General features: G+C 33.7%; 1 protein-coding gene across 1 annotated transcript; it reads left to right on the forward strand.

The window, feature by feature from the left end:
- The first annotated feature begins 4,043 nt into the window (after positions 1 to 4,043).
- Positions 4,044 to 11,829, forward strand: LOC142614284 (kinesin-like protein KIN-7N). The gene is made up of 18 exons (XM_075786867.1): positions 4,044 to 4,298; positions 4,435 to 4,524; positions 5,071 to 5,189; positions 5,284 to 5,397; positions 5,474 to 5,555; positions 5,654 to 5,721; positions 5,800 to 5,877; positions 6,007 to 6,149; positions 6,225 to 6,327; positions 6,447 to 6,527; positions 7,407 to 7,475; positions 7,549 to 7,608; positions 7,719 to 7,871; positions 8,311 to 8,595; positions 9,073 to 9,159; positions 9,545 to 9,703; positions 9,931 to 10,200; positions 11,256 to 11,829. Exons 1-18 carry the CDS (start codon positions 4,154 to 4,156, stop codon positions 11,691 to 11,693), a joined length of 2,544 nt encoding a protein of 847 aa, XP_075642982.1. The 5' UTR covers positions 4,044 to 4,153; the 3' UTR covers positions 11,694 to 11,829.
- The last annotated feature ends 1,796 nt before the right edge of the window (positions 11,830 to 13,625 follow it).

Below are 13,625 nucleotides of genomic sequence, written 5' to 3' on the forward strand. Positions count from 1 at the left end.
CCCCCTGACAAAATGGCGCAGGAAGGCACTACTTAACTACTCGAAGTTGTTGATGGACGAAGTTGGCAACCTTGTGAACCACTCTCGTCCAGCTCCCTTCAACGTAGTAGGGAAGGAACGACACATGATCTCATCAGGGGGCTGTTGAAGGCCTAGGGTCGTCTTGAAAGTATTAAGGTGATCTTGGGGATCCTTGAGCCCGTCAAAAGGCTTGAGCTGAGGCAGCCGAAATTTTGTTGGTACCGGTCGTTCTAAGACCGCCATGGTAAAAAGGGAGTTCGTCGCTCTGACCATTTTATCTAAGCTTCGATCCGTCTTCTCTTTGATGGCGTTTCTCAATTCGTCCATCTCCTTTCTCATTTCTTAGAGGATGTCGGAATGTTGTTCTTCTGGAGTAACGGTTCTCCGTCGGTCACTCCTTCCATGGCTGTCCCCCTTGTCCTCTTGGACAGCTCGTGACCGGTTCTCCTCCTATTGCAACCTTTGTCTCATCTCCTGATTCTGTCTGGTGAGTTCTTCGACGGTGGCCGCGAGATTTCGAACTTGCTGTGCCAAGGCCGCTGAGTCCTGGTTGGATTCCATCTGGAGCTGGTAGGAACTGTGTTTTTGTTGTATGAGAAAATCGTTCCCACAAACGGCGCCAAACTGATGAAGCAGAATCTCGTCGATTGCTTTGGGGGTTTGTCCAGATGGTGCCGGTTGTACTCTGACAAACCTACGGGAGCAAGAACTTACTCGAATGGTCACCGGTGTGGTGCCTGCCACAACGCCTCCAATGTCAAAGTCAGTGTGAAAGAAGGTAGTAGTCAAAATATCAAGAATAACTTAGTATAGGTTGTGATGCTATGTGTACCTTGTATTGGTGTTGTGAAGGTTTTATATATCCTTGGGGACTATAGCCATTGGGGTGTTAATGACTCCCCTGATAACGTCTCCGGTGGAGTAATGGGTTTTAATGCGTTTCCACCGGTTCGTCCAGCTGGTCTTGTAACGGTTGAGGCATTATTGGTAGCATTGAATGGCATTAACGTTCTCTCCAATGACGCAGATAACTGGTCAGGTTCGTCCGTAAAGGCTACCTCGTCTGTGTTTAACTTCGTCAGTCCCATCAGTGGTTTTTGTGCAATTTGTGGTTTTTGGTTTCCAATTTTGAGATCTTAAGTCTGGGTTGGTGTTCTTGGTGCTCTTCATCAAGATACTTTTAGATCTTAATTCATGTGAATTTTGATTTTTATTTATGTTTTGATTTTTTTATTTAGTTTAAATTAATAAATTAATTTTTTAAATTTAGATGCTAATGTGACATTTTTTTAATGTCAAATAACATATTTTATTAGTATTTTAATGGCCACGTCAGCTTTTAGTGTGCCAACAGTGCACTCCATTTGTCATGTGTTCATTTTTCATCTCTGATGTAGTGGCAAGGACAAAAACAAGACAAGTTCTCTTTGTCATTAGACTAAGACACCAATCAGTTTTTGGTATAGACGGGGATTGAACCCCATATCTCTTATTCAATCAGCAGAGATTTTACCAGTTGAGCTAACTAGAACTCACGTTTCACGACCTAACCTGATCAAATAGGGCAATCCAATCTTGGCTTAAAAACCATTTTATTTTTAGCTTAAATTGCAAGCTACACCCTTAAACTTTAATAGTGTTTGGATTTTACACTTTGAAGTTTTAGAATTTGGAGTTTACCTCGCCTTAAGTTTTATTTGGTTTGCATCAGCAACCTCTCCATCTATATTTTCCATTAAGTGCCACATAAGCTAACCACACATGTTTAGTTTATCCCAAAAAATGATGTCATGTCATTTTTAATTATTTAATTTTTTTTAGGCTACAAAAACCATTTTATTTTAAACTAATAAGCCTCATCTATATCTATATCTATATATTATATCTAAAAGTTGAAGCGCAGTATTTATTGTTGCTATGCTCATATTGCGCCACCTCATCTGCCATGTCATTGATTACATAATCATTCTTTTTCTTATTTAATTTTTATTCCTAAATTTTGTTGACAATATTAAATATATAAATATTTTTTTGATAATATATATAGATTGACTTTACACATTTATTTTGAACGGTTTTAATTTTATATATAACTTTGCATTTACCCATTCATCTACTTTAATTTAGATATTATAACTAAGCAATAAAATAAATGAAGAATCTAAAATAAAAAACAATGTCTATTCATATCTATCTATACTATTATATAATAATGGAAGCTTTAAAATAAGTTTTACAAAAGCTCTTTTTGTGTCATGTCATTAGCAGTTTTTTTTAATTTTTTGCAATTTTTGCTTTGTTTAACCTTTCAACTTTTTCAACCATTGTCTTCTTATTTCAATTTTTCATCTTCTCCAATCACTGGCTTCTTAAATTTTTCATTTGATTTCCTTTATAAATTTTAAAATTTTCTCCTTTATATCTTCATAAATTCTATGATTTCACTTTTTTGAACATTTCATCCGCTTTTACTCTTCCTCTTTGAACTTGATTTTCTTATAAATTTCTTTTACTTCATTTCCACCTCTCTCCCCTATTCCTTCCAAATTGTTTATTGCAAAAAAGGTCAATTCTCTCTCTCTCTCCAATTTTGTTTCTTTTGATGATTTTTTTTTTATTGTTTCAACCACTTCCCCCCTAATGGTTCTTTTTGTTATTGTTGATTTAATTGTCACTTCACATTTGTTTTTCTTTTTGGCAAATTTGTATAGACTTTTATGCATATTTAATATTTTGGTATTCCAATTCTTGATAAAAAAAAAATCCTTTTTTTTAGTGATTCAATTAGCTGCATTAGAAATACTCTATAGCTTTCACAATTGTATTTTCATTATTATTTTTGTTATTGTTGTTGTTATTATTATTAATTATTATAATGATGCACATAGAAACTTAATTACGAGATTTTTCTAATAATTGCTTATTCTATAATCTTTTTGAGTGGAAAAATTTGTAGTTTTTGCAGAGAAAATAATCTTAATAGATTATAAATAAAAAGTTATTTTCCTAATCGATCAAATTAATCATTGTTAAGCAATGATTGATATGATATTTTGCAAAACGATGATTGATGAGACATTCTGTTTTTTTTTTTTTTTTGGGCAAAACATCTTCATATAGGTATGTTTTGATTTGATGTATTTTTATGAATGTATTGAGATAAGTAATGTATTCAACAAGAGAGATCATGATTATACTTTGTATACTTCAAAAGAGATAGATTGTTTTGGAATTAAAGATAATATTAAAATAGGATGCTAGAAGTTGAAATTTATTGATGATGGGAAAAAGATATTTTTCTCATTCTTTTCTAAATGTCATAATTGGAAAATTTTAATCCACATTGTATTCTATCACTAGCAAATTGCCTCATAATATGAATAGATGAAAATAATCTTAATATAAAATGAAATAAAATAAATATATATAATTTTTTATTTATAGGGAAAAAAAATTCATTACTTAAAAAAAAAACCTTGCCCTTTGTTGGTTTTGTAAATAGTTATATAAAATAAAAATTCTTAGCTAATAGTTTAATACATTTAAAATGAAATTCTCTTGTGAAAAAAGTACTTTGTTAGTCCTAATATATAATTTTATGAATATTTTAAAAAATAAATTATATATTATATTTTATTTTAAAATAATTAAATATTTTTGCGCATGGTGTAAGCTTGCGATTAGTATATTTAAAAGCCATTCAGTAACTAACGAGCCTGGTATATTTTTCCATTTAAACAAATTTATACAGGCCCAATATAAAAGTCCATAGCTACCTTTTAGTTGGGAGTCAAATATCTTTCGCTTTTCAAGTAGACGGTAGACCACATATATTGGGCTAACTAGTTTTAAGCACCTAATCAGATTTTTTAGGCATGGCCCATGGCCCACGGTCCATGACCCACCCATCCATTTGATTTAAATCAGACTCAAATGTCAATAAACATATGGCTCAAGGGCATTTCCGTAAACGAAACATAAAATTCAAATCCAAAACGCATAAAGAAAAACCAGCCCGCCTCTTGAGCATATCTCACCAAACCCCGGAAGAATCAGATCAGAGAATTTCTAGAATCAGAGAAACACAGTGAGAGAGAGAGAGAGAGAGAGAGAGAGAGAGATTTGGTGAGGCATGGAGAAGATTTGCGTTGCAGTGAGAGTGAGACCTTCGGTATCCTCAGAATCCTTCAATGGAGCCTACTGGAATGTCGAAGACAATCGCATTTCTCTTCATAGGCTTCACGGAACCCCTATCTCTGGCCTCTCTTACACTTTTGGTACTCTCTCACACACACACCTTTCTCTCTCTAAAATATATGCATTTTCCTTTTAGTTTTTCTTTGTCTCATTGAGATCTTCTTGTATGTTTGTTTGTTTCACACTGATTTTGATTTTGATTTTTTTTGTGTGCAGATCATGTATTTGACGAAAGTTCCACAAACGCTAGGGTTTATGAGCTTCTTACGAAGGATATCATTCACGCAGCAGTTGATGGATTTAATGGTAAATTTCTTTTTCTTTTTCTCGATTACTTTCTTCGAGTTTAGCTCCTTTTTGGTTCTAATTTACAAGTGAATCGATTAATTGTTGTTAAATAACTGAATTACTGTCGGCTTTCGGATTTGTTATAAATTTTGTTAACCAAGTCGAAAATGTATTAGCTATTAAATTTGAAGATTGAGTTTGGCAAAGTTTTGTTAAATTAGGAAATCACATTTTGATGGTGGAATAATATTATGTGATAGTCACATTATTAGGATTTGTTAGAAATTAGCACGAGTGAGAATTAAAAAAAAAAAAAATTGAATGCAGCTCATTGGAGTATATTTATGCAGGGAGATTTTTATTTTGGGTGTACTTCATGAAAGTAATGAATGTTTTACATAGGATTTGTCATTTAGTTTGAGGTCTCTAAACCAACTCGGCTTTTGTCATGTTATGTTGCTATATGATGCGTGTGTTGGGCTGTAATGCACAACAAGTAGAACGTATCGATTCCTCATTTCATTTGGATAATAGCTTTGAATCTGATCAATGGAATATTTATAGGAACTGCTTTTGCATATGGACAAACCAGCAGTGGCAAGACTTTTACCATGAATGGCTCAGAAACGGATGCAGGGATTATTAGCAGGGCCGTTAAGGATGTATTTGCAAAAATTCAGATGGTAAGAAGTAGGAACCTTTGTGGATGTTATAGCTTTTGGTAATGAGAATGGCCTTTTGATTCTTGCTTTTTGTTTTTGGGGGTAATGTTTTCAGATATCTGATCGCGAGTTTCTGATTCGAGTTTCCTACATGGAAATTTATAATGAAGAAATCAATGACCTTTTTTCTGTAGAGAACCAGAAATTGCAAATACATGAGAGTTTGGAGGTTGGTTGACTATGGACACTTTTGACAGTTTTCAATAGTTTCTTTAGATAGAATAACTAATTTTCTTGGCTTTTAGCGTGGGATATTTGTCTCTGGTCTGAGGGAGGAAATTGTTAACAATGCTGAACAAGTGTTAAAGCTCATCGAATTGGGAGAAGGTATGCTAGTGACACAAATCCTTGGCCATAGGCTTCTTAAATGTTCTTTTAGTTGGAATATTGTTTCTTATATATCTCTTGAAAATCGTTTCTTACAGTTAATAGGCACTTTGGTGAGACAAATATGAATGTTCGTAGTAGTAGATCCCACACAATATTCAGAATGGTATGTCCTTGACACATTGGTTCATCAGCTCCAGTTATAACTCATTGGATCTAATGCAACTTTATCTTATGTGTGCAGGTGATTGAAAGCAAGGGGAAGGATACCAATTCTTCAGGGGATTCTTCAAGTGTTGATGCTATCCGTGTTTCAGTCTTGGTTTGTACTCTGCTATTCCTTTTAAAAAATTGCATATGATCATTATTTCGTATTTTAGATGACATGATGTCTTTTTTTTTTCTTCCCCTTTAAAATTTTAATACTTTGCTTCACAAAAAAAAAAAAAAGAATTTGGTAGATTTAGCTGGGTCTGAAAGGATTGCTAAAACTGGAGCTGACGGAGTACGTCTTAAGGAAGGAAAGTACATTAATAGGAGTTTAATGGTTCTGGGTAACGTGATCAACAAACTAAGTGAGGGTGTAAAACAGAGGTATTTGCTTCTTTCACCAAATCGTTTTGATTTGATAAAACAAGAATGTCATGGTGAAACAATTTTCCAATGCAGGGGCCATATTCCTTATCGTGATAGTAAGCTAACACGAATACTTCAACCTGCTCTTGGTGGCAATGCCAAAACTTCAATTATATGCACCATAGCACCTGAGGAGGTATTCTATTATCTATTTTAAAAAAAATTCATCTTATGTTCTATTTCTATATCATTATGGCATCTTATGTTAGGTTTAGATTTTCAGTTCTTAATATATTATGGTACCAATACATTTAGGTACACATTGAAGAAACAAAGGGAACTCTTCAATTTGCTAGCAGAGCGAAGCGCATCACTAATTGTGCTCAAGTGAATGAAGTATGTTCTTTCTTTTGTACATTTACTATTTTGTCACATGCATGAATCTGTGATCTCTCTAGTATATGCTTTCTTTTTATGTTCATTACAGTAGTAGACTTTGGTTTATGTGTTATGGTAATACAAACAACACTGATAAAGACTTTGATCACTTCCCCATATTTTCTAACAATAGGTAAATGGATTATTATTTCAGTTTCTTTGTTTTTGTTTTTGTTTTTTATTTCTCTCAACCTGGTCATGTTATTTATTTCTTTTAGCATTAACTATTCAGTTTTTCATACTTGGTTAATCTTTGAGCCTTTGTTCACGGTTGAATGTTGTTATGGGTATGGGCTAGAAAGATAGCTATCTGCACTGTCATTTAAAAAGCTATAGTGATATTGCCGCCCTATCCAGTAAACAATATTAGATCTTATTTTTGGATTGTCAGCAATAATAAATCAAAGTGATATAAAATCCCAATATATATTGAGTGAAGTTTTGAGTTTATGATTACATGTATTAAATTTCAAACAATTCAGTTGTAGTAAATTTTTTTGGGGTGCGCACTAACTCTTTAGGGATTAAGCCTCCTGTACCTTTTTGCCAATCAAGTTAAATAACTAAAGATTATATTATTGATATGCGCAAACAAACAGACGCGATATGTGATTCATTCATCAAGTAGATTATATTGATTTATGAATTTTAATTTTTCTGTACAAACTAGTCAACCACTTGACATACCTGCATTTTGCAGATGTTGTGTACCCAATATATGATATTTTCTCTGCAGCCATTAATACTTATATGGGTATCATTGAGCTTAGTTCTTGATCCTTCCCATTAAATTTGACGATGCAACTAAGGCTAATAATGGTATATACATCTTCATAGATTTTGACAGATGCAGCCTTATTGAAGCGGCAAAAACTAGAGATTGAGGATCTTCGTAAGAAGCTTCAGGTGATGATCAACTTGTGTTTATTTTATAGTGATGAGGTTAGACACACAAACTAAACAGTTAAGTCTTGTTCAGGGATCTCATGCCGAGGTGCTGGAGCAAGAGATCTTAAAATTGCGGAATGATATGCTCAAGGTAGCGTTTTTTTTTTCCTGTGAGATTTGGACCTTTATACTGAGCATCAAACATAAAATATATACCTTTGATTGTATGCATTTTTTTTTGTCTTGTTTTCCATTTTTCAGTATGAACTAGAGCGGGAGAAGCTTGCGATAGAATTGGAAGAGGAGAGGAAATCGCATAAGGAACGTGATCAACGCATTCGTGAGCAACAGATGAAAATTGACAATCTAAGTAATCTTGTTTCTTTTTCAGACCTTGACAGAAACTCTAACCAGGTATTGCTTAGTAGTCTTAAAAAAAAAGTTTCTTTCATGTAAATGCTATCTAACTTCAATCTTGTTCCTATTCTGATTGTTTTTAGATTCTCTAGGCAGAATACTACCTTTCTTTCACTTCAGAAAGCATCTTGTATAAATTAATTACAACTCATCCAAGCCGTTGACCATATGATTTTGTTAATAAGAATTGTTTTCTGCCATTCGGCTTCATCTACTAGTTCTGCAGCTTCTTTGAATTGCATAGATGCCTGACTGCAAGCCATTGAACACACCCAGCATTACTATAGCTATGTTATGATCTTACTGAAGATTCCTCTTCATAAAAATAGTGATATGCAGGCTCAATTTTTAATGTTATTAGTGCCTGCTTTTGTTTTTTTAACATTTCTAATGGGTTATTGATGATCTTATTATTTGTATCTACTGGCGGGGACAGGACTCTGCAAGACAAAGCCTTAAGGAAGAATGCAGTGAAAGTAGTGTACATCAAGGAGATGCTTTTAGCACCCCTTGTTTCAGGGCAGATCCCAAAGCCTTTGTTGTCAAGCGATCAAATTACTCAACATTGCCTGATTATAGCCCTCTTCCTGATACATTTAGCAATGTGGCTGATGAAGACACATGGCAGAAAATGAACAAAGGTTACATGGCGGACCTTGATTCACTTCAAATGACTCCTGCAAGAAAAGTTCAATCATTTCCTTCCAATGACATAACTCCTGTGAGTTTATATTGCTCTGATTTTTTTTTTCCTGAACTTGATGAACTCATGTTATTTCTAATTGGTATATTGATATTATGTTTCAGGTAGCAAAAACAAAAATTTTATATTTCAATTTGATTATATTTATACTAGGAAGCCAAAGTTAATGATCATTGATTTGTTTCCCTCTTTAGTTTTCTTGTTTACTTCTAGATACTTCATATACAAATAGTCTCAATGGTGAAGTGAACAATGGTAAATTAGAAGCTGGTTGTCTTACATTTTTTTTTTCAGAAATTACAAATAAACATTCCTATTTTTTCATGGTGGTTGAAGTTGGCTTGATGAAATAGAAATATATTTTAAACATATAATAAACTTAGATCAATTATTCTGTAATTTCTGACTGAGGTGGTAATGTACTTTTCATTTTGTACAATTTGTTAGTTCTATTAGAGCCTAATGTTTTATGGTTGTTTTTTTTGGATTTGTTAGGCCTGTTCAAATGATAATTTTAAACTAGAGGTTCAACAACTCAAGAGACAATTAGAGATTGCCACTGAAGAGAAAAATGAACTGGAGGTTAGTATATATTATAACTTTCGCTTGTTCTTCTTGGTTACTACAAAACTGTCAAATGCATTTTTTTTGGCTTAGAAAATGCCTGTATATTGTAAATTGCTGATGCTGCTTGTCAAATTATTATCTTTTGCTTGCTTCATCTAACAGCCAATACTAAGCCTCCTAAGCTCCAGTCCCCACTTTATAAAATTTTCAATGAAGTCTATAATTTCCAAACTCGTTTGTCTATGTAGTTTCTTCCTGTCTTTGTTAGTTATATACTTTTCACTTAGTTAATTTCTGCTATATGTAAAAACTATAAGTGCACACTCTAGCTTTGACCTTGTTTCTGTTATTGATGCCATTCATTTTCTTGATGATTTATACTTCTCCATGCGCATTACAGAGAAAGCATGTAGAACAGATTATGCTGAACCATCAACTAATGGATGAAATATCCGAACTTCAACAAGAAGCAAAACTTATCCAAGAAATCCCTCAAAGGCTAAGTGAATCTGTGGGAAATTGCAAAGATGTCTATGAGGATATTTTGTCAATAGTACAGGTCAAATCTATTGCTATGTTTCAATCTGGAGGGATGGGGATGATGGAGGGATAGGAGAGGGGAAGGGTCACTGGATTATGTACTTGTAAAAAAAAAGGTGGTTGGAGTATACATATTCTGACCACTCTTCCCCTCTCCCTCCATTCTAAATACACTTGTCATATTTGCATCTTTCAACCTTTATATGATGATAACCAATCAAATTTTTTCTTTTGTGATCTCAACAGAGTTTTGTATCTGATCGGGAATCCTCAACTGCAAAATTACTATCAAGCACAAGTGATATCGGTAAAAGCCTTTTTACAACTTTGGAAACTCATTTCTCAATGGCAATGGATGACCGAAGTTCTTCCACTGGGAACAATTTTCTAATTCAAGAACAATGCAAAGTGCTTTATGAGAAGTTGAACAGTACAATTACATCGTTGGTATTATCAGAAACACCATCCTCTGAGAATGAAGAAGTGAGGGCTCAACTATGTAGCTGTGGAAATAAGGTAGCTGCCACTGCCAGGTCACAATTATCAAGTTATTGTTCATTAATTATGATTTTATTCTCCACAATTCTGTTAGGATACCTTTTTTCGTTTTTCAAGATTTTGATACTTTAATCATCTATGCTATATATTTTGACTGACTTTTTTACCTCAATTGGCCAGTTTTTTTCTTGTATAATATGAGCCTATGAACCAATAAATAAATAAATATATATATTGATAAGAGACTATGAACCAATAAATAACTTTAAGTTTTAAATGTTCTTCACATTTTTGTGCATTTCCAGAACAAAATAGTGGGAAGTATGAACTTATCTTGGTTCTCCTTGATGATGATAATATCTGTATCTGAAAACTCAAATCTCTTCTTTCTCCCACCCCTCTTTTATGATTCTGTATGACTTTGCATTTGCTTTTTATGGTCCTTACTAGAAACAACACAAAGCATGGTTCTAGGAAATAGTTGTGCACATTTGAATGTAAGAATGATCTTCTTGGTCTTTTTCTGATGTCAGGACATGCTTGTCAGACGGTTACAAACCATAGGAAGTATCCTGTTTGGTCTTAGATTCTGTATTATGTACAAGTTACATATGTGTTTTTGGCTCATTCTGATGATCGAAGAAGATTATTGAATTTGAAGCGTTTGAATAGAGTAGCTTCCCTACATAAAAATTTGAAAGTGAATAAATTGTTGTTGAAGTAGTTTTTAGGAATGCTTAAGTTATCCACCCTCCTAAACTTTATTTGTGAGGGTGGGTATGGTTGGTAAATGTTAAGGATCATCATCAGAAGGTTATGTATTACCACATTATAGAAGAAGAGCAATTTTGTTAAAGCAAATGCTTGAAGTTTAGTCTCTAGTAAGAGAACAGTCAGGAGCATCAACACCCTGCATGAAATGCTTTACAACCCCAGATGCCTGACATTTGGGTATAAACCCATGACTCTTCTCCCATAGAACATATGAAAAAGAACTAAATTATGGCTAAAGTTATAGAAAGTGTTGTAGGTTGCTTTCCATCTTTGTTAAAGGTTTAGTTTCTCTGTTTAAGGGCTGCACTCAGGGAGGAGAAACTGCTTGTTGGAAGGAAGAACTGAGCAATGAGCTGAACACCATCAAGGAAAGATATTATGGCTTGGAGAAAGAGTTAGATCACAATAACCAACTCCTGGTGGTTTCTAAAGAAAGATATGATATCTTGGAAAGAGAGTTTCGGCTGTTGAAAGAAGATAGAGATCTTTTGCACCAACTGGTCTCTGACTCATCTCAAAAACTTTCCCTGGTTACTGAACAAAAGGAAAATGTTTTGAAGGATTTGAACACTGAAGTACAGAGAAGGAAAAATCTTGAAGAAGAGATCAAACAGTTTAGTGTTGCTTTTGCCTCTCGTCAGAGATCACTTATGTCTTTCCATAGTGATATTAAGTCTAATTGTGAAAAACTGAGAACTCAATGTTTGGTTTCTTTACCCAAATCTCGTGGGTGTTGAAGGTCATAAGTGTTAGTTTAATCTTATGGCAGGCTTACAATTTGAAGCGTGATTGTTTCCTTTGTATTTGAGACGAACATAATGACCCTTGTTATGTGTTTAAATGGATCATACTTTAACCTTATTTATTCAGTTATTTAGAGATGTATTAATGCTTAACCATGAGGACTAGTTTAGGAATTGGAAGCTTTGACTTAGTTGAAAATTACCATGTTTTGGTGAGATGTAGAAAGCATTTTCTTTAAAAAAATGATTTGTTTCATTTGTTTGGTTGTGACTTTGGAAACGATTCCTCCCAAAAGCATTTTGTCATTTGGTTTTCAAGGAAAATCATCAATATTTCAACAAATGGTGGTAGCAGGACAGGCAACGGCCGTGGTGGTGGTGTGATGGCACATGGGAATAGAGGGGATGAGGAAATAAGGGAATGACAAAAAAAAAAGTTTTCCCTCTCTTTTGGTTTGTTTTCGTTGACTATAGACTTTGTTTTCGTTTATATCAAACACTAGAACATACCAAAATCATTGGTAAAAATGTTGTGTCAAAACAAATAGATCTTCACTATTCAGACTAACTTTGGTCTTTATTGGGAAACGGTATGTGATGAGTAGACCATATATATTACCTCTTTGCAGCTGTAGTAATGATTTTAAGTGGGGTTCGGTCAAAGAATAGAAACTGTGAGGACAAAAATATCCCATATAGTGAGACTTGCTCGATTTTAGTTTTTACTGCTTTTTAATACAGTAAGATTTGCTCAAAAAAAAAAAAAAAAAGATTTGCTCAATTCCTGATTTCTGTATGATTTTTTTAGAGGTATTTTAATGTGGGTTGTCCGACAAATTTGGTATCCTGTCACTTTCATTTCCCCAAAAGGAGTGAATGCTTTTTGAATGGTTTTTAACGAAAATGTGAACACTAATGCTTTGTGGGGTTGATTAGAACTTCCGACTTGTTTATCAAAAGAAGATTAGAACTACCGACTACTTGTTTATCAAAAAAAAGATTAGAGTTACCGACTTGACTGATTATGATGGAAATTGATGTCCATTTCAAATCCCATCAACATATATGCATTAAAATTTTAAAACACGTTGTGGTGCCCTACATGATTGAATAATACATTATACATCAAAGCATCGGCCACAAATATGTTGATATTAAAGGTGTGATCAATGAGGTGCAACAAATTTTCAAACTACTAATACTACGTGATTTTGCATATTCACGGGACAATGATTAAACCAGATTCCGACAAATTAGGAATTGTTGTTCAATAATATGAATTGGCATGGCTGTTGCAGGATAGTGTCAAAACTGGTAGCTTTATCATCTGACTCTTTGGTTATAGTTTTTTATATTTCTAGTCAGATTATAATAGCCATTATCACTTCGATTAATAGGTAGGGTCCATTAATCATTAAGCATACTTTTGATTCTTGGTAACGCTTGCTTTTCTTTTTTTATTCTTACTTTATACCCAAGAAATTAAAAAAGAAAAAAATTAAAAAAAGTTTTCGAGGCTTGAGCTTGTTCTTTTTTATTTATTTTTTGGTCAACAAGCATCATTTATCTCTCTCCTAACTAAATTGTGAACATGAAGTTTGGATGCAGAAATGCTTTGCTTTCACTCGCATTCTCATGAATTTGCATGAAATAGATTTGCCACACATTTTTCGAATTTGAAGGGGATAAAAATAGTAAATGGACGGAGATAGTGATGACGGATCTACATCATAAGTGATCTCCGCTATGACGGTTGAGTGTTGCTGAATATCCGTCTTGTATAAATTAATTATGGATGCCACGTGGCATGTCGTTTGACATATTTCAGATAAGCTTTTGCTTTATCCCCACGCAAACGTGTATGCTTGGACTTCTTGCGACACACGTTTGGGAAGATTCCTATATGGAAAGGAACTTGAGAAGGAA

This window comes from Castanea sativa, chromosome 10, assembly GCF_040712315.1.
Source record: "Castanea sativa cultivar Marrone di Chiusa Pesio chromosome 10, ASM4071231v1".
NCBI lineage: Eukaryota > Viridiplantae > Streptophyta > Magnoliopsida > Fagales > Fagaceae > Castanea > Castanea sativa.

What these genes read in the sequence shown, in the direction of transcription:
- LOC142614284 (XM_075786867.1), top strand. Translation starts at nt 4,154, where the DNA reads ATGGAGAAGATTTGCGTTGCAGTGAGAGTGAGACCTTCGGTATCCTCA. An exon ending in CCCACACAATATTCAGAATG is followed by an intron (nt 5,722 to 5,799) that starts GTATGTCCTTGA and finishes TTATGTGTGCAG; the next exon opens with GTGATTGAAAGCAAGGGGAA. An exon ending in CTATCCGTGTTTCAGTCTTG is followed by an intron (nt 5,878 to 6,006) that starts GTTTGTACTCTG and finishes AAAAAAAAAAAG; the next exon opens with AATTTGGTAGATTTAGCTGG.